This window comes from Pelobates fuscus, chromosome 5, assembly GCF_036172605.1.
Source record: "Pelobates fuscus isolate aPelFus1 chromosome 5, aPelFus1.pri, whole genome shotgun sequence".
Lineage (NCBI taxonomy): Eukaryota > Metazoa > Chordata > Amphibia > Anura > Pelobatidae > Pelobates > Pelobates fuscus.
In genome coordinates, this window is record NC_086321.1 from 149,728,235 (window position 1) to 149,747,617 (window position 19,383).

Below are 19,383 nucleotides of genomic sequence, written 5' to 3' on the forward strand. Positions count from 1 at the left end.
GTGAGATTGATAGTCATACATGAAACGATTACTTCAAGTTATTGCTGCTAAAGGTGGTTCTATGAGCTATTGAATCATAAGATGTACTTAGTTTTTCCACACATGGATTCTTTAAATTATGACACGGTGTAATATGCCATTTGTTGTTGTTTATCTGATGTTGTATTTACCTAATTTTACGACCTGCTAAGGAACCGATGATTGTTAGTGTGTTCGGATATGTAAAAATTCAAAGGGATACTTTATTTTTCTCTTGACGGTGAACTTGAAAAAGGAAACTAGTATCTCTCCTCCCCCCCTCCCCCCCCCCAGCCGATACATTCCCGTAAATTATTTTTTTGGAGACTTTTCCACTTTTAGGACTTTGCCCCAAAATATCCCATAGTAAATACACATGGTGTTTTGCCCAAATAAAATGTATGCCAATTTTTGTAATAGGTGGCTTTTCAGCCCTATAACACACAAGTCCAACTCAGAGACAGATGATTTAGCAACTCTGTGCAAGAGGTTTAGTAACCACACTCAGCATCACTGTTACCAAGTTCTTCCTTTGTACTGGCAGCAACCCTGACCTAGTTATGTACGGACATCACGCTGTTTCCGCTTATCACTCAGTCTGTTAGTCAGCTGTGGACCACGACTTCATGGTTAGTGGTATGCAGCCCATTCAGAAACAATTCTTTGCATCTCCATATTAAGATAAAAGCATTAAAGCAGTACCATAAAAAGAAAATTGGTAATAGCTTATGTTGATTTAATTTTTTTTTTATCTGTTCATAAGATTATACACAAATATTTCTGCCTATCCTAGCCTTCCTGGGCACAGTGAAATTATGGCACCATGAGGCATTTAAAAACAGCATTTTCTCTTTCCTGCACAAAGGAATGCTGATTGGGAACTAAAACTCAACTGAGAAGACCTTAATTTCTAGCAGCACATACATCAGACATATAGAGAGAAACTAGAGCTTTATGATATTGATTTTATATTATATTTAATAAAATTAAAAAATATATGTATTTCAGGGCGACAACCTCTACACTGAAAAACGGTCAAATCAGTTGGTGTCCTGCACAACACCCGAATGGCCAAATGGAAAGAAAGAGTTATAGAATCACAATTTGGATTTGGTTTCACTGAGGACTAAATACAGTGCATACTTTCTCACAGCTATCTATTTAACTCAGACACACACCATATTCACAGGAGTAACATTACATTTTTACAGATTGCATAAGACCTAAATCCACATTTCTTTGGATTTTAACAAGGTCCTGCTGCTTAATACAGTATTTGGAGCAGAGAACGGATCTGAATCCACCTATATGATCTATCCAAACAGCTAGGTCTATCTAAGCTCACACAAATCCACTTGCCTATTTTGGTTAGAAAGCACTGTATGAACAGAATAGTCATTGCTACTGGAACACAAAGAGTGTGGGTTGGAATCTAAAGTGACTGTATGTGTGATATAGGTATATCTTTATCAGATATAATTCCCTACAATGCCAAGTTTAGTGAATGACTGATGAATGAAAATACACCACTTTTACCATAGTACTCTGACGAAGATATTCAGATTATTTAGGATCTTTGTATTGCCACTTGAGCAATTCAGCCACAAGCAGTGATACAAAGGGGGTTAAAAAAAAAAAGTACGTGTACAAGTAAACAAACATTTTAGAGTTGAATTAACGTTACAGGAAATTCATATTGGAAAAGTGAGCAAGTAGGACAAGTTAGGTCATACACATCAGTTCTCCCATATAAAGATTGAGGAGGTATGTGATCAGCTGACTGTCAGTAAGAAACGCCTCCCTGGAGTGTCCTTTACATTGCACTGGTCAGCGAATGTATATCCGAAAAGTTGTTTTGCTGGAATCACATCCTCTCCCTTAAGAAAATAAATAATAAAATCCCTGTTTAGTAGATATACTCAAATTAATAAATGCATGTATTCATTGGGTTAGATCTTAAAAGAGCTTGCACAAGCTGTAGTCCTTATGAATTGCAGCCTTTGCAAGTCTACACCTTTTCAGCCTCTTCACATGAAATAGCCAGAGGCTTCTCAATGAGAAACCTCTGAAGCGATCCCCCACTGCACGTGTCTGGTTGCAGGCGCACTGCACAGGGTTTTGAAAGACTACTGATCTGATGTCTCGGAGTAAGAACGCAGGTAGAGGCAGTAGATGAAGCCAACAGAAGTAAACCTCCATGGTTGTTTGACTGACAGCTGGGGGGCACAGGGTATGTTTAAAGTGCAGATTTTTATGAGAAGTGCCCTTCAAATAGAATTTTTCTCACTCATGAAGTGCTTTATGGGTGTGGAATAGTCCTTAAAGGAAACCACCAATTCTACGAATAACAATAGGCATTACCAAATTATATTGTTTGAACTTTTCCTTTACAGTGCACAAATATTGACAAATTAGAAGAAAACACCAGAAAGATTCAGTCTCAAGCAGTCAAGCTGATATACTCTTGCATAAAACATTATCTGTGATACTTAAAAATGGGCTCATTCCAGCAATTTGAGATTTTTTTTGTTTTTTTTTTTCAGTTTTTTATTTTTATTATTTTATGTTACAAACTGAAGGAGAACTTACCGAGTCCCACAAAGCACAGTGCAACATTGATAGAAAGGAAACCTAAGAGCCAAACGTTCAAACTATACCCTCCCCGTGAAGCGGTCTGTATGGGACAGCTGAGTAAACCCTTTAATGTCAGGTCTGTGACCCATCCCTGGTACAAAAGAGGTTACTGTGGGAGGCATACTGATAGACTAAAATCATATAGGACCTTGTCAAGGAGTGTCCAAAATATAGTAGGTGATGAAAAATGACAAAAATTATATATTTATATAGATAGATATATTTTTTAGCAAACCTACCGAGAAACCCTAAAGAAGATCATTAAGTTGTTTTTTTTTTTTTTGCATGGAAAATGTTCAATAAGAAAAACAGAAATGTAGAACATTTTTTCGGTAGTTTTAGTATGGCAAAGTAGTAAACTAATTTGGTGGGGGTTGTTTTTAAACACAGAGAGCAGAACCATACTCCCAATTTCATACATTTTTTTTTTTTTTAATCTTCCTCTTTACAAGTTTATCTAGTTAACAGTTTGACTGAGAGCATAGCAGAAGCTGCGAGGTTGACTCTGACACTGTTCCACGTTCCCTCGAAGTCCTGCCTCGTGTTTCTTTTCATGTTGGGGAGATGGAGGGAATTCTGAACTCACTGACTCCAATTCTTCAGTTGCGCTTTTTGAAATCATGTTGGTTTGTGTTTTTTTGTGTGTGTTTTTTTCCCACTGGCACTTGGCCCCAGATATCTAGTCCACTGGTCGCTTTTCTCCATATTTCTTTGTAAACTCTTCGGCATTCTTACAGAATTTTTTACGGTCCTTTGAGTATTCTTCGGCTAGATCTGCACGCAGTGGGTGCTCTGGTTGAGGGTCGTTGACCAGGGCAATTAGAGACTGGATGACTAAGACAAGAAACACAGTATAAGTGAAGGAAGTTCATTTTTGCAATGTACAAATTTGACTGATATTAAACATTCCAATCACTCCTACTTGCCAGAGAGATGCAAATTCATTAAAACAGTCACTCGATCATTATCAATCTGGGCCCAAGACTTTTAGCACAATCCAAAGACTGGTTGCAGAACATGAAACAGGGCTTAAACTGTATATATACCCACTGCACTTAGAAATCAAATATAGCACATCAACATAACTACAAATATAATAATTTAGTATATGGATTAACTTTTGTAAAACATTTTTAAAATGTGCAGGATCAAATCGAACAAAATCCTCACGAATATTCTAAGAGAGCAGAGTCTAGAAGAGCATGATTAAACCGAAAACATAGGCCACGTTGAGTGTTCTATTTGGGGAAATGGGTTAATTCACAATCACAATCTGAGGAAAACAAAACGAACACTCACTGTTGCAGGAATTGCAATGTTTTAAAGTTTTATTTTTTACTACAGTTGTAGTAAAATGGAATACAGGATATTTAAGCAATAAAATTCCAGAGTACACAGTGATTGATTTATCCATTTACAATGATCAGCCTGAACATTAAAACCACTGACATTGATTATATTGTTACAATGGAACCTGTCAAGAAGTGGGATAGATCAGACAGCAAGTGAACAGTCTGTTCTTGAATCCCACGTGCAAGAAAGTACAACTGGTGAACATACAGGGGCGCCCAAGGCTCATTGGTGCATGTGGGGAGTGAAAGCTAGCCATCTGTTGCAATCAAACAGAAGAGCTACTGTAGCTCAAATTGATCGAAAACTGTAAAAACACACAATGCATCAAAAAAAGGGCAAGTAAAAAAAAAAACAGGTGACTTTGACAAGGTCCAAATAGTGACGGCTAGACGACTGAGTCAGTGCATCTCCCGAATGGCAAATCTTGCTGGGTGTTCCTGGTATGCAGCGTTAGAATCTACAAAAAGTCGTAAAAGGAAGTACAACCAGTGAACCTGCGTCAGGGGCATCCAAGGCTCATTGATGCACCTTGGGGAGTGAAGGCAGATGAGCTACTGTAGCTCAAATTGATGCATTTGGTCAGATCACACAGAAGAGCTACTGTAGCTCAAATTGATGCATTTGGTCAGATCACACAGAAGAGCTACTGTAGCTCAACTTGCAGGAAAACGTAAAAATGGCCACAATAGAAAGGTGTCTGAACACAGAATGCATCGAAGTTTGCTGCGTATAGAGCTGCAAACCAGTTAGAGCAGGCTTCCCCAAACTCCGGCCCTCTGGCGACTCCCATGATTCTATGAATGAACTAGATAGGCTGAGAATCATGGGAGTTGTATTTCGGCAACATCTGAAGGGCCGGAGTTTGGGGAAGCCTGAGTTAGATTGTCCATAATGATCCCTGTCCACCACTGAAAACACCATCAATGGGTACAATGAGCACCATGTAACAATGGAAAAAGGGTTGCCTTGACTTTTCAATTTCCCTGATCTTAGTCCGACTGATCTGTTGCATGTGCTGGAAAAACAAAACCAATCTATGGAGGCCCCACCTTGCAATAAATATGCTTCTAATGTCATGGTGCCAGATACCATAGAACACATTCAGACGTCTTGTGGAGTCTATGCCTTGACGCATCAGAGCTGTTTTGGCAGCATGAGGGGGGTGGTTTTAATGTTGTGGCTGATCAGTGAACTTATTGACTATAAATGGAAGATGGTAGCATAGGCTTCCAGAATTCTAAGTACTTTTAACAACCATGGACAGTTCTTACATCTTTACAGCATATCCATTAGTCTTACCTTGGTCAGTTTTGGTTGCTGGTTTCCAGTTTTCAGCGCTGATCACTGGCAGGCATACCTGGCCCTTCTCATCAATGTTTGGATGGTATATCTTTGTTTTGAATGTAATCTTAGGTGGCTTGAACGGGTACTCTGCTGGGAAATTAATTTCAATCCGGAAAGCACCTTTGTCATATGGAGGATTGTCCTAGAGTGACACACGACATTGTGAGATTCAGAATATATGCATTGCTTAAGCAGACTCATACATGAATTGAAAGAGTCGGTATGTTGTCAGCTAGTAATGCAAGGGTTTTATGGATGTGAGATTTCAGTGTACTTTGCAATTAAGACAACAACGGTAAATGTGAATAGAAGACACCAGTCAAAAGGTTAAATGAAAAACTCACATTTTTAAGGTTTTGTGGCATTTTATAGTCCTATAATAAGGATGGGGGGTTATTTATATTATATATACACACATAAAAATAAATTAGATGTATATATATCGAATTTATTTTCTTCTAACTCCCTTTCCCCCTGCCTGCACAGCAAGTCTAAGTGACCTTGGTCAGAACAAACTGACATAGGACACAAGATCACCCTCAACTGCCAGACTGCTGCGTGTCACCAGCCAGAAACTAACAGAAATATTTACTGCTGCTGTGGCTGAACCAGCAGTGCTCACAACTGCTAAATGTTACGGTGTATTTTTCAAGACAGCTATAACAGTTGTTACCTGTGTTAAGCTCCGTGATCGTGCAGCAGCACTCAGTGAGCGTAACCTTGGGTCAACTGTATTCTGATGCAAAATCACTCAAAATAGTGTGAAAGTAAAAATATACCAGACTGTAAAATCATTTAAAAAAATAAAATTCTTGGGTTCCTGAAGATGACATGCCATATACCACCTCTTTAGCTGCATCCTCTCAAAATTGCATTTTTCAAAGGTATTGATATGGTACATGATGTTTTATTAATGATTTTTATGATTCACAATAATATCCCAGCAACGTGAGCAGTAAAGGAGAAACAAACATGCACAATGAAACTGCTATTCATAGGAATGATATGCTTTATACTTAATAAATTGAGAACCATCTGATACACTGAAACTTGAGTTGTTCTGAGTGAACAGTAGGGGATGTGATAATCTTCATGAAACATCTACAGCCCAACTGCTCGAGCAGACTGTCCACTTGAAGAAATACAAATGTCTCTGCTAGCGATAGCTTTGCGATAAAAATAAATAAATAAATAAATAAAAAAAACACAACCCCTCCATCCCAAACTTTTCAGTGTTTTCTTATGGAACCAATCATCAGTTAACTCCTAGTACTACCAATTTTACAGTTATCTAAATAATGTCTGCCTGTTATTACGGACCTTTCTTTGAGCTATATATGGTATCCTGTAAGAAAATAAAAGTGCACTGGGCACATGTTGCACTTCCTGCTGTTCTGTGACTGGCGGATATCAGCTAAACAATGCAAAGTATATACAGACAACATTTCAACACACCCACTAGCCATGGGCATATTGGAACTCCGCCTCAATGAGTGTTATATGGACCACCAATGCCTGTGAGTATGTTTAGTGCTGTTTGAGGGAGCCTACCACGTTTTTGTAACAGTGGCCACTTGGGTGATGTTTGTTGACATTAGAAACGGTGTTACTCCAGGGGATCAGGCAATTGCATGCTTTGAGAATAGGTAATGAGCTAAAGGCCTCTAAAACCCACTTCCTTTGTCTTCTGGTTCTTCTGGCCATATGCAATTTATCAAACAATGCCTGGCGGGAAATCCTTTTTTGTGTTCCTGGCCTTTGTGGTAAAGACAACAAATATGGAGTCCACAGGAAACTGCACAAGGCACCCTGCAGCTCCAAATGTGCAACCATATGCTAAGAATTGTTGGCCATTTGGCCTGAGAGCAGCTACTACTTTAGCAACTTCCCATGGTCACGCTGCAAGAGGATGTTTGTAGTGGTGAGTACATTTTAGCCCTGGCAAGCAGCGTAGACCCTTTTGAGCCTGTGGTCAATATTACTCAACATCCATTTAACATTAATATTCTCCACAGATATGGTGAAGATTGAGCTAGTCAAGTTATTATGTCTGAATACAGGCAAGTAAATAAAACAAAAGGTGTTTAATAATTTCTGAATTTTATCTGCATTGTGATTGGAAACTTGGGGGGGTGAGGAGGGGGGGAGAATTAAAAATAATTAAACAGACGCCTGCATCATTCAACAAAGTCCTCAATGCCAATGTTATACTCACTGGAACGATGAGTCCCTGCCAGGTCAATAAATTGGCTTCATCCACCTGTATGTTACGGAAACTTCTCAACCCAGATCTGCGGATCTCTTCAAGCTCCTGGAAAGTAAAATGATAAATGATTGGTCTGTTCAGCTAAAGAAGAATTTTAACACCTGTCAGTCATGCTTGTCCCTTTTTTTTCCCAGGGCACTCTAAAGAGCAATGGGAATTACCTTATAGAAGAACACAGTATTACGACCCCTAAACCATCTCTCTCCCACACACAATCTCCTCATGAAGTGTGACATCACAATAGGTTCAAAACTAAACACAGAGAGGATGGTCGCAAGCAGCACGATCTGGAGTTGCCAGAATGACGTACATTGATGCAAAAAAAGGGCACAACAACATGTATATGGGTAGGGGCAATTCATTTCAATATACATTTGATTAGCAAACCTTGAAACAAAAATACAGAAAAAAAACTACTAAACTACTAAAAAGTGCATATGCAGTGCCTTAAAAAATGAACAGTCAAAGTTGCAGTTAAAGGTGATTCTATCAAGATTTGTTGCACCTACGTTCAGCAGAGATGCGCAATTATCCCCACAGAGATGCATTGACTCAATGCACCTCTATGAGGAGAACCTGATTGGCGCAACGCTGCGTTTTGCCAAGCATGCCCAATAACGTCCCAAAGCTTTCTAATTTATGATCTCAGCCATGGCGAGGGAGAAACGGTAAGTAAAATCATATTTTAAACTCCATGGGGGGAGTGTAAGTATCTTACTTAGAAACCAGACACTAAAAAAAGTATCAAAGTGACAACAATGAGTAGCACACACAATAGGCACCAAAACCATTCTGACTTACTGCAGTTTTAGTGTATAGATCATGCATCTGCAGTCTCACTGCCTAATTCTCTGTCATTTATTTTAAATTTAGAGTAACCCTGTGGGTATTATGCATGGTACAGGGGTCGTGCATAGCTGCATGGCTTCTCCACACTGCAGCGCTGTTCTGACTACCTCTTACAAACGGAGATATTATTGTGAAGTGGAAATACAACACTTAAAGTTGACCAGGGCAGTTGTTTGATTAAATTAAAACATCGACCTATGTTTATTTATTTTTTTAGAGACGATACCGATAATCTGTGAACGTTCAGGCCAATAGCCGATAACCTGTACATTTACCGTTTAAAAAATAAATAAATTAAACAAAAAAAATATTTCTACACAAGCTACTGTTAACCGAACAGGTTTATTTATTTAATTTTTATGTTCCAATATTACTTAACCCCTTAAAACTGTAGGGCGTACTATTACGCCCTATTCTAAGCGCCGCAGGGCGTAATAGTACGCCCTCCAGTTTTTTGTTACTTACCCGGTCGCCGGCGATCGCGGTTGGGGGGACTCACCTGGGATCCCAGGGAGTCCCCCGCGGCAGATCCTTCCTCCTTCCTGAATATCAGCCGATGATATCGGCCAGACCGATAATCGGTCAAACCCTAAAGTATACCATCCTGTTATTCGTTTTTTTGGGGTTTTTTTTATTCTTTATTTTTGTAGTGCGTACGATGGTAACAAATGCTTAAGAGGTACCCCAAAGGCATCCCTCTAGCGTAGTATACACAGTGAAAACAAAAGGGTAAACAGTAGATCTTGCACAATTTTTGGTGAGGAAGTTGACAGTTTAGGTTAAAAAAGCAGCATAGATTCCGTTTATATAAGACAATAAGTAGTACCAAGATTTTCATTGCGAAGTTTAGCAGTTTAAACAGTAACATTTTTGTTCAGCCCCTGGAAAAAGACTGGTTGTGAGACCTCGCTAGTTTGCAACAAACATGCTAGACTAGTTAGCTATATGGCTACGTTATCTACATTTAAGTTTGTAGCTTGGTATTGAACAAGAAAAAAAAAAACACAAAAAACAAGTTGCAAAAATAGTAACTGGACATTAATGGTACATGTTGCCTGTGGTGCTGCGTGACCTGTAACTAAGTGTACAGGGATGTATAGGGTGAATTTTAATAAATTCTTTAGTTTTCGTGCTTTTAGGCTTAATCGGGTTTGTGGTGCCCCAAAGGCAATCCACTCCCTTTTGCCATCAACATATGAAACATTGGGGTACAGAATGACATGTGCACATTTTTTCTATTTAAAGGGTATTATTAGCTAAGTATAGAGTAACATGTTTGATAGTACTTTACTGTGAATACTATGGAGAATGGGCAAAACATGAATAGGCTTGCTTATATAGCAGTTAAATGTGGTGTAACACGCTAGACAATACATGACTGTAATTACTTATGGGTTTGCTTTTTCAGGTGTACGCCAAGTGCAATACGGTTGGTATTGTTAGGCTAATATTTGGTTGGTTACATGCTAGATCTTCAAGATAGCTGCACATTTTTGTTTTAAAACATGTACACGTAAGAGAGTGCGCTGCGAGTAAAATGGTTACATCGGCAATTGTGAGACGCATTAGTAGAAAGTGAGTAAAATATAGATTATAGTCTTTGCTTTGAAAATAATAACCTGCTCGGGAACCTAGGCTGAACATAGTTTGAACATATATATCGCAAAACAATCCTAGTAACAATCTGATTAAGCAATATAACTGAGCTTCTGAAAGAAAGAAAGATAAAAACTAAATAGAAAGCAAGTAAACAATAATAGGGCCTGTGTTAGGTGGGTTGCTTATCCAAATGGTAGCAGTCACTGCGTCCCGTTTTGGATATATTTCCGCCAGTCTTCGTTCATGTGGTGACTGTTGCATAGGGGTCGGGTGTTAGCACCTGTGGCACAAATGGGGTTATTCGGGACGGGTCCTAGGAGTGGTTTGGGGATGTTGTGCTCTGCTGGTTCGTCGGTGTGAGAGAGTCTCGTGGTAGGCCCAAGGCCTGCAGCAGCTGTGCTGCTTCGCCCATGTCACGGATCTGGTGGGAGTCTGTCCCCTGGTGAATGGCCAGTGTGTGGGTAGGCCGCCATCGATATTGGAGGTTGTGTTGTCGTAGGAGAGTGGTGAGTGGCCTGAGGGATCGCCGCCATGCCAGGGTGTCGCTTGATAGGTCTGCAAAAAAGTTCAGTGTCATGTCCTCAAATTGGAGTGGCGTTTTCCCCCGCAGGGCAGTGAGGATTGCCGCCTTGTCTTGTGCTGAAGGCTATAATTACATCCCTGGTGGCTGTAGTTGGCGCTTTGGGTGGGATGGGGATCCTGAAGAGGTGATTCTTTCGGCTTGAGTAGGCGGCAATATACTCATGAGCAGGCGTTTGATGAGCTGTGGTAATGCCGCTGCAGGTATCGCCTCAGAGATACCCCTCAGCTTAAGGTTGTTGCGCCTTCTGGCATCTTCCTGTTCTGCCATGCAGTGTGCCGTGTTCCGTTGATGTAGCTGCAGGTCACTCACGGTCTTTCGGAGCTCGCCAATATCCCGGGTGTTATTTGTGGAAGCGTTTTCGAGGGGGCCCATGCGGGTTGTCAGGCCCCTCAGGTCTCCCCTCAGCGCCATGATATCCTTTTGCATGCTAGTTTGAAGTTCTGCAAGCAGTTGCTTCAGGATCAGCATAGTTACCGGAGTGGAGTCCGGTGTAGATTTATTGGGCTGTGAAAGTATTCCCGGTGCTGGAGCAGGTGAGTATTCTTCACCAGACATGTCATCGGAGAAGTTTGAGCAGCCTCCGTGGAGCGCCGCCATGCGCTTGCCTCCACATGTCCCCTATTGTGAGTCCGGGGTGGGGTTTTCTGCGGTAATTTTCTTTGTTTTGCGTCCCATGTGGTTGGGGACGCATAGAGGGTCTTTGTTTTGGGGGGGTATGCCGTTTGGGTATTATTCCTAGTTTTTCCCTTTTGGGTCTTGGAGCTCCAGCTTAGTGCGACTCCTGTTATTCGTTTTTTTAATTCAGTTAAGCATGTTTATTTCAGTCTCCTTCACATACAGAGGCATCTTATGCTGTCAGAGTACGCACTCTAAGCAAGCCCCACTGAAGCATTAATCTTCCTACTTCTTACAGCGCTGTCATACAAATGTCTATCACGTGAAGTCTATATCGTTGTATTAGTATCATGCTTGCTTATACTTCCACTCATATGCCTCCCAGCTAGACAAGTACTATAATATGTTTTAAAATGTGCATGATTTCTCTTTTGCTCCTAATGTTATGCATGACCACGCGCTTGAGGATTGCTGTTGGGGCACCCCGAGCCTGTCTGTATTGATGCTATGCATAAAAATGTAAAAAAAAAAATTACAAAAATAAAGAGTGGCTTCTGGGCTGAATTTTACACATCTGTCAACAACTGATGTGGTTCATATTGTACAGCGCTACAGAATCTGATGGAGCTCTAAATATATTATAAAATAATAATATAGTTCTGTTCTTAAATAAAAAGGGTTCTTACATACTGAGTAGTCACGCTCTATAACCGCTTCCCCTGTGCATGTAAACAGCAGCTGAGTGTGCCTTCATTCAGAGATCTATGGTTGTTAAAGCAGCTAAGTCATGGCATACTTTCCTTCCCTCATTTAATTATTTTCTTCCTGTAGCTTATTCAGTTATTTTCCCTTCTATTTCTTCTAAAATACATAAAGCACAAGGTACAGGGTATTTTATTTTTAAAGTAAAACGAACAGTTGACCTGCTTCACTGCCATTGGTAATGTGTGGCTATACACATCTTCTGGAGTGAAATATGTTTTTAAAAAAATGACAAATTAAATAAAAAAAACACATTTGAGAAGATTGCAAATACTTATCTTTGAGAATGCTAGTAATAGTACTACTGTCTCTCCTACTCCATATTGTATTTGCCATTGAAACTGGTTTTAAGTTATGACGAAAAGAACAGGCACTTCAATTAAAATAAAGTGACATGTTGGGGACCAGATGCTCTACAGAGTATACTGGCTAAGGAAGGCCAGCAAAATCCATCTGAAAAGCCCCCTCTCTTAGCCATTCACATCTAAAAGGGAACATTAGGATGCTCAATCAGAAGAAACAATGCAGCCATTTGCAAAGGAACTAGTTGTGTATCAAGAGATTAACACATCTGGAAGCTGTATGAAAAACCCTAATATTTTTTGGAGACACCATGATCCACGAGAGCTGAAAAAACTATGGTAAGTTGACATGTCTCTGATATTCCACCTATAGGTACATAACTGGATCTCATGGTTTCCCAAGTATATGAGTAATGTTCTTCTTTCAAACCACATAGAAAGAGCTCAATATATAGACAACTTCATATTGCACCTATAAAAAGGTCTATAAGCTAGCTTATATAAACACCACAAGAGGATATTTGGAGCCACCGTGATCTTCTACATACCCAGCATTCTATTTAACAAATGTCAGGCTCTTAGACTACCTTATTCTGCACTTATTTTGCACCATTTCTCTCCTTGTTCTGTGAGTATGTACTAGTTAGATTATCCATTTTCATGTCTTGATGGTACTGACAAAGCCAATATGAATTCTTCCAAAGAACAGAATTCAATAAGATTAATAAAAATTATTTAACACCGCAAACAAACAGATGCAGCCTTTACCTCGTGGACAGAACTCCCTTCCTTGAAGACATTTGCCTACTTTAATAGAGTGCTATGAATTTTCTGTTCAGACACCTGACCTGCTTTGAGAATATTTATATGGGTGACATCCTGTCACTGTTCTACAATATGGGCATTGTATGTAGCCCTTTTGAGCAGCCTTCAAATGGGAATCTTAAAATGTATAGTTGTCCGACAATGAAAGAACCAGGTGGTTAAATCTGAGGTAACACTGTTCTCTTTGGTCCAGGATAAAAATTACTGCACTGTGATATTAGACCCCTTTAACTCTTTTACCCAGAGACTTGGCCACATAGGATGCATGCACTAGTGTTGCAGAGGATTTCTTAAGAATAAGGTTTTATTAACAATAATGGTTTTATGGAACATGAACAGTATCAGAAGGAATTGTTTGTAATCACTGAACTTTAACTCCAGGACCTGGATCCAAATACTGCAAAGTAGTGTTTTTGCGCATGTGGTGAAATCATTATATAAAAGGGGATTCCTACAGTTGTTTAAAGTGAAAATGTACAGCAAAAAAAATAAGCTTTTTTTTTAACATTAAACCGCCTGGTTCATATTTTTTATTTTAATTTTTTTTTCTAAGTCATTAAAATAATGCATCATTTGTAGGCTCTGTAGCTAAGCTGACCCACCCACCCTCTTTTTTTTTTTGCAAAGTTACATTTCTTGCTCATGCTAGGCAGTGTCCCAACTGAATACTTCTCATAAAGAAGCATTATGGAGACAGTGAGCACACTTGGAAGCTATGAAAACAAAAATATGTAGAGATTAGTTTACTAAAATAATACTGGATCTATTAAAAATTGTATGAATAAAAGTACTGACACTGTGGAACAGTTCCCAAAATGAGCTTCTCTGATAGTATCGCAAGACTAATGGTTTCAAAGAATAAGAGTTTCTTCCTGTGAAGATTTGATTTCTTCTTTATCTAATCTCACAAAGGAGATTATTTCCGCTAGCAGGCAATTAACGGAGCAATAGACAAGAAATTCTAAAGTCAACACACTCTGCTTAGATAGGTCTGAAAATGAACACTTTTAAAGAAGTGTGTAGGGAAGCTGTGAAAGCCACAGCCAATGGAGGCATAGCTATGGCTGTCGAAATAATAGTGCATAACTTGTAAAGGGCAGACAGTTAAGCAGATTGCAGGAGAGTGATCCATGCACCAAAACAAAAATTAATTCAGGCTAAAGTTGCTTTGTGTTTACAGTGTCATTTTAAATACCTGTCCATCTTACACATATAACAGACATCCATTAGACAAAAATGCTGCAATTGATAAAACATACAGTTAGAGAAGCAAAAATATTTTGGTTTATGCACAAAGTAACCCGAAATAAGTGTCTGCGGTACAAAACCATGATATTTTTGAGACAGTTATGAAATTGCCAAGTGTAAAACTGGACACTAACATTGCCAAATTACGCTACTACTATTATCCCATGTACGTATTGATAGCGACATGAAATTAAATCATGTTTTTAAAGGCCTTGTAATCAAGCATCACACAACACTTGGTGGTAAAACACAATATATGATTACATGTTTGATAAATCCTAAAACTTTGTCAAAAATACAGCTCTTGAATAACCAGTTGGACGAACACCTCTTTGGCAGACATGACCAGTCCAACGTGTACCAAATCTGCTTTCAATTTGGGAGTAAAAGAAAAACTGGTGGAAACATTAATATTTAAATTCACATTTAGGTTATGAAACTTTTAGGTTCCTTCTAGACTAAATCATGTGAGGAAATATTTGACTACAGTATTCGAAGCATAAATTGTAATCTCATCTTGCACTATCTGCAAGGTGCAAGATGACTGGAACACACATCAGTCATTCTGGCATTAGGTTAAATGTAAATAATCTAGGAGTTAAAATAGAGTAATTAAACTTACAACAGTCATAAAATGTGTGCGTGTGTTGGGGTTAGGTGGGAGGAGATCAGATTAATCTTCAAATAGGATTAACAATGATTGCCTTTATCATCAAGTTAAGAGTTGCTTGGTTAAAAGACGTTTAGCAAAAAAGGTTTAAGAATGCTTCTAATCAAGTATACTTCATGCATATTTTTTTAACATAAAAAGAATATCAAAATCCACTTGAACTTTAGCATGTACAGCCTTTTCTCAGTATTCTAATGAAAGTTCTATGACAATTTCTTTGTACATGAACCGCAGTTAAGACAAAATTAGTTTGTCATTGAAGAGCAAGAATGAAGCTAATAATGCAAGAGATCATAAGCTAACCAATGCACATTGAAACGTGGTATACAACTTTCTTACGAAAGATTACATTTATGTCTAATAAACTCTGTAAGGGCTTAAACAATATGTACTAGGCTACCAGTGGAGATATGTGAAGATCGGGAGAAGCAGAGAGACCTTAAAGGGACACTATAGTCACCTGAACAACTTTAGCTTAAGGAAGCAGTTTTGATGTATAGAACACGCCCCTGCAGCCTCACTGCTCAATCCTCTGCCATTTAGGAGTTAAATCCCTTTGTTTATGAACCCTAGTCACATCTCCCTGCATGTGACTTGCACAGCCTTCCATAAAACACTTCCTGTAAAGAGAGCCCTTTTTAGGCTCTCTTTATTGCAAGTTCTGTTTAATTAAGATTTTCTTATCCCCTGCTATGTTAATAGCTTGCTAGACCCTGCAAGAGCCTCCTGTATGAGATTAAAGTTTAATTTAGAGATTGAGATACAATTATTTAAGGTAAATTACATCTGTTTGAAAGTGAAACCAGTTTTTTTTTCATGCAGGCTCTGTCAATCATAGCCAGGGGAGGTGTGGCTAGGGCTGCATAAACAGAAACAAAGCTATTTGACTCCTAAATCACAGTGAATTGAGCAGTAAAATTGCAGGGCAATGATCTATACACCAAAACTGCTTTATTTAGCTAAAGTAATTTAGGTGACTATAGTGTTCCTTTAACTACTCCTTGAGGTGTACAAAATGATTCTCCGTGGAATAAGTGCCCTTTAGTATATATTATTAAAAAAAAAGAAGAAGAGGAAAATAAAATGGCCATTATTATCTAGAGTCCTATATCCAGAGGAACAGTACCAAATCGGGAACCTGGAGACAGCACTGGGGCTATCAATCCATTAAAACATGGTCACTTTGTGCATGCAAGCAGTCCAGGCTGGTTGGCTAGAAGGGCTGCCAATCAACTTGACATACATTCTTGGCTAACACAGCCTTTTCCAACTACCTCCATCACTTTGATGCAACCCCACCTAATTTTATACAGGCAATGCTTGGGCAGTGAGCCCTATATGCAAACAAAACTGAAGCCAACAGAAAAAACCCTAAGTAAAGAAGGTCTACAACTAAAGTAGTTTATGAAAAAAAATAATAATAATAATTATATATATATATATATATATATATATATATATAACACCCCCCAACATTAACAGGAATAAAAGGGATAATTTTACATGATCAAACCTCCATATGTGTTTCTTGCACAAAGCACTTGTGCACTGGAACCTAATGTGGCCTCGGGTATTACCAGGCAGCGATAGGAATACTTAAATGTACATTTGTTGGACTTTTCTCACTGAACTTCCCATAGGACAGGGGTACAGAAGACCCAAGTAAGTCACAAAAGAAAAAGTTGGTGCAAAGCATTCTGTGTCCAAAGTGAAGTGGACAGGAAAAAAAGACTGAAGGGTAGGGGAACGCCTTTTATTTTTTTAATTAGGTGTTCCTAGCCATTTTGGAAGCTAAACCCATCTGTAGTGCTGCCATGGCTATATCCGGGAAATATACATTTGTTGGACTTTTCTCACTGTCCGAAAGGTTGCCATTACCAAGAGAAGGCCATAGCCACTAAAATAAACGGTTGCAGGCTGTTGTCCAGGGCACATTAACATGTGTTTAACAATCACTTAGAGACTTGCTGAGATAGCATGTGTACCATTTTTTGGGTACCGAACCAGAGGTTAAACACATATATAACCAACCTTATGCTGATGATTTGCATTAACAATGAAACAGCTGTCCATGAGTGGTTCACTGGCTTTGCATTTTGTCCTAGTTGTGTATTAAAGCTGTTGTATACAGCAAACACAGACTCAAAGGAATCCATGTTTAAAATGGAATGAGGAAAAAATGTGATTCTTTGTTGAACCAATTTGCATATGCCCACCTAGAATCCTTTGCGGTAGTAACATCACTGCAGATTTGTGATTTCTGTGGGAAAAGCAAGTCTTATGGCTTGACTGGTGTGCATTGTATAAACTACATATGTTAACTATAAAAAAGTGAACTCAGATATATATATCTATCTATATCTCAGAGTTCACTTTTTACCTTAAACAGACATGATATCCACTATGCATTTTTGAGATTACACAAGATAATCCATATCACAATATGAAGGCAAAGACAGACAACTAAAATATAATTTCTACAGTTTGATTGCAAATTCCTGTCCTAATGTGTTTTACACCCCACCTCCTATAGAATGTAAGCTCGATTGAGCAGGGTCCTCTTCAACCTATTGTTCCTGTAAGTTTATTTGTAATTGTCCTATTTATAGTTAAATCCCCTCTCATAATAATGTAAAGCGCTACAGAATATGTTGGCGCTATATAAATGGCAATAATAATACAGTTCAAATGTATTAGACTTACAATATTAGAGACATTAAGTTTCTAAACTTAAACATTGACAGTAATCGGTTTTTCACTACATATACTGGTATTTTTTGTTGCCACAACAGTGGGAGGGGTGAAAAATTCTAACTCATTTTTGGATTGTGCATAAAGTTTGTCTTTTCATAAAGATTCAAGAACTTCCTCCGTGGGCAAAGCCTGAAATTACCCCCATCATTAATTATTTTACGAGCCATTGTCAGTAAAGGACTGGCTTGACTATTTGTAAAATGAGATAGTGGATGGGGAGTTAACATCTAAAAGGAATGAGTATGTGATGGGTAAAACATTAAAGCAGTAGTGTGATCCAGGAAGTGGTGTCAAGATTACCATCAGGAGATCGCCCAATAAATAAAATAGACAATGAGAACCATCACAACAAAACTACAAGGAATCTGTAACATTACAGGCCACATCAATTAAATTCGGTTCCCTGCATTGAAGCAGTTTTACAGATCACCGCTCACACACTTTAAGGCACATAAAAGCTAAACCGGAGTAACTGGTATAAACACTCAGTCATCCACTACTTTAATTGCCAACCTTCATAAGAAGTTATCTTACTAGGAATATCAAAATATATCAATATAAAGTAATGACCCCCCACACCAGGTATTGGCAGAGAACACCCCGATACTATGAACACAGAGCCGGGTTTCAATGAGGAAGCCGAAACTGTATATTATAATGAAGGTTTGTCACCAGGAAATATCAACCCAGAGCCAGATTGCAGTGACACTGCACGCCCAGAGAGCTCCCATTCACTCTCAGCATCCTCCAGCTAACAATGCGGCCGCCCAGTGCCCGGGCCATGCCCTCCCTGCCAGCCCGGGGATAGCGGGGGACCTCGCAGCCCGGGGATAGCCGGGGGGGGAGGGGGTCCCGGCAGCCCATTGGTAGCCGGGGCAGGAGGCAGGATGGCTGTTCTAGTTATTGCTGACCTGCGGCTCCTGCACGGACATTAAATCCCTCCGTGGCCCCCACTCACAGCGGGCCGGAGCGGTCTACACACGGCCCCCCTCCCCCGTTATGATACCAGGCGGTCAGTCCCCGCTCCCCGGCCGTCCTCCTGCCCCGGGGGCCAAGGGTTGCCGGGCTCGGCGGGCGGCGCGGGGTTAGTCCGGGGATTTGCGGCCTAGTCCCGGAGGGCGCCCCGCACGCGGGGTGAGCGGGTGTCAGATCCCGGGTGAGAGCCGGCCCGAGGCGGGGAACGGGCTGAGCGACACGCGGACCCCCGCCGCCCGAATGAAAGAGCCGCCCTATTCCCCCCATTACCTTCATCAGCCTCCTGCTGGCCGCCATCTTGGATCTGAGTGGATTTCCCCACAATGCATCGCGGCTAAAGGGCCGGCACTTCCTGGTGCGCCTGAGCTGGGTCACCGGGCAACCGAGGGGGGTGGGGAGAGAAGGGGGGGGACTTTAAAAGCAGGAGGGTGACATAATGTGTGCTGAGACCCAGAGCAGCATGGAGGACAGAGAGAGTTATTGTAATACCATGAGGCTCAGTCAGCCATCACACCGTGTCAGTATATAGAGAGTGATGGCTGCTGGTGACTGGGACCAGACAGCCCATAACCATGAGGTCATTGCA

General features: G+C 39.9%; 1 protein-coding gene across 1 annotated transcript; it reads right to left on the bottom strand.

Annotated features, from left to right (window-relative positions):
- Positions 1-1,911: 1,911 nt before the first annotated feature.
- UBE2L3 (ubiquitin conjugating enzyme E2 L3) lies at positions 1,912-19,170 on the bottom strand. The gene is made up of 4 exons (XM_063454469.1): positions 19,068-19,170; positions 7,565-7,660; positions 5,305-5,491; positions 1,912-3,486 (listed from the first exon to the last, which is right to left on the bottom strand). The coding sequence occupies exons 1-4, from the start codon at positions 19,092-19,094 to the stop codon at positions 3,332-3,334; spliced, it is 465 nt and encodes a 154-aa protein (XP_063310539.1). The 5' UTR covers positions 19,095-19,170; the 3' UTR covers positions 1,912-3,331.
- Positions 19,171-19,383: the final 213 nt, after the last annotated feature.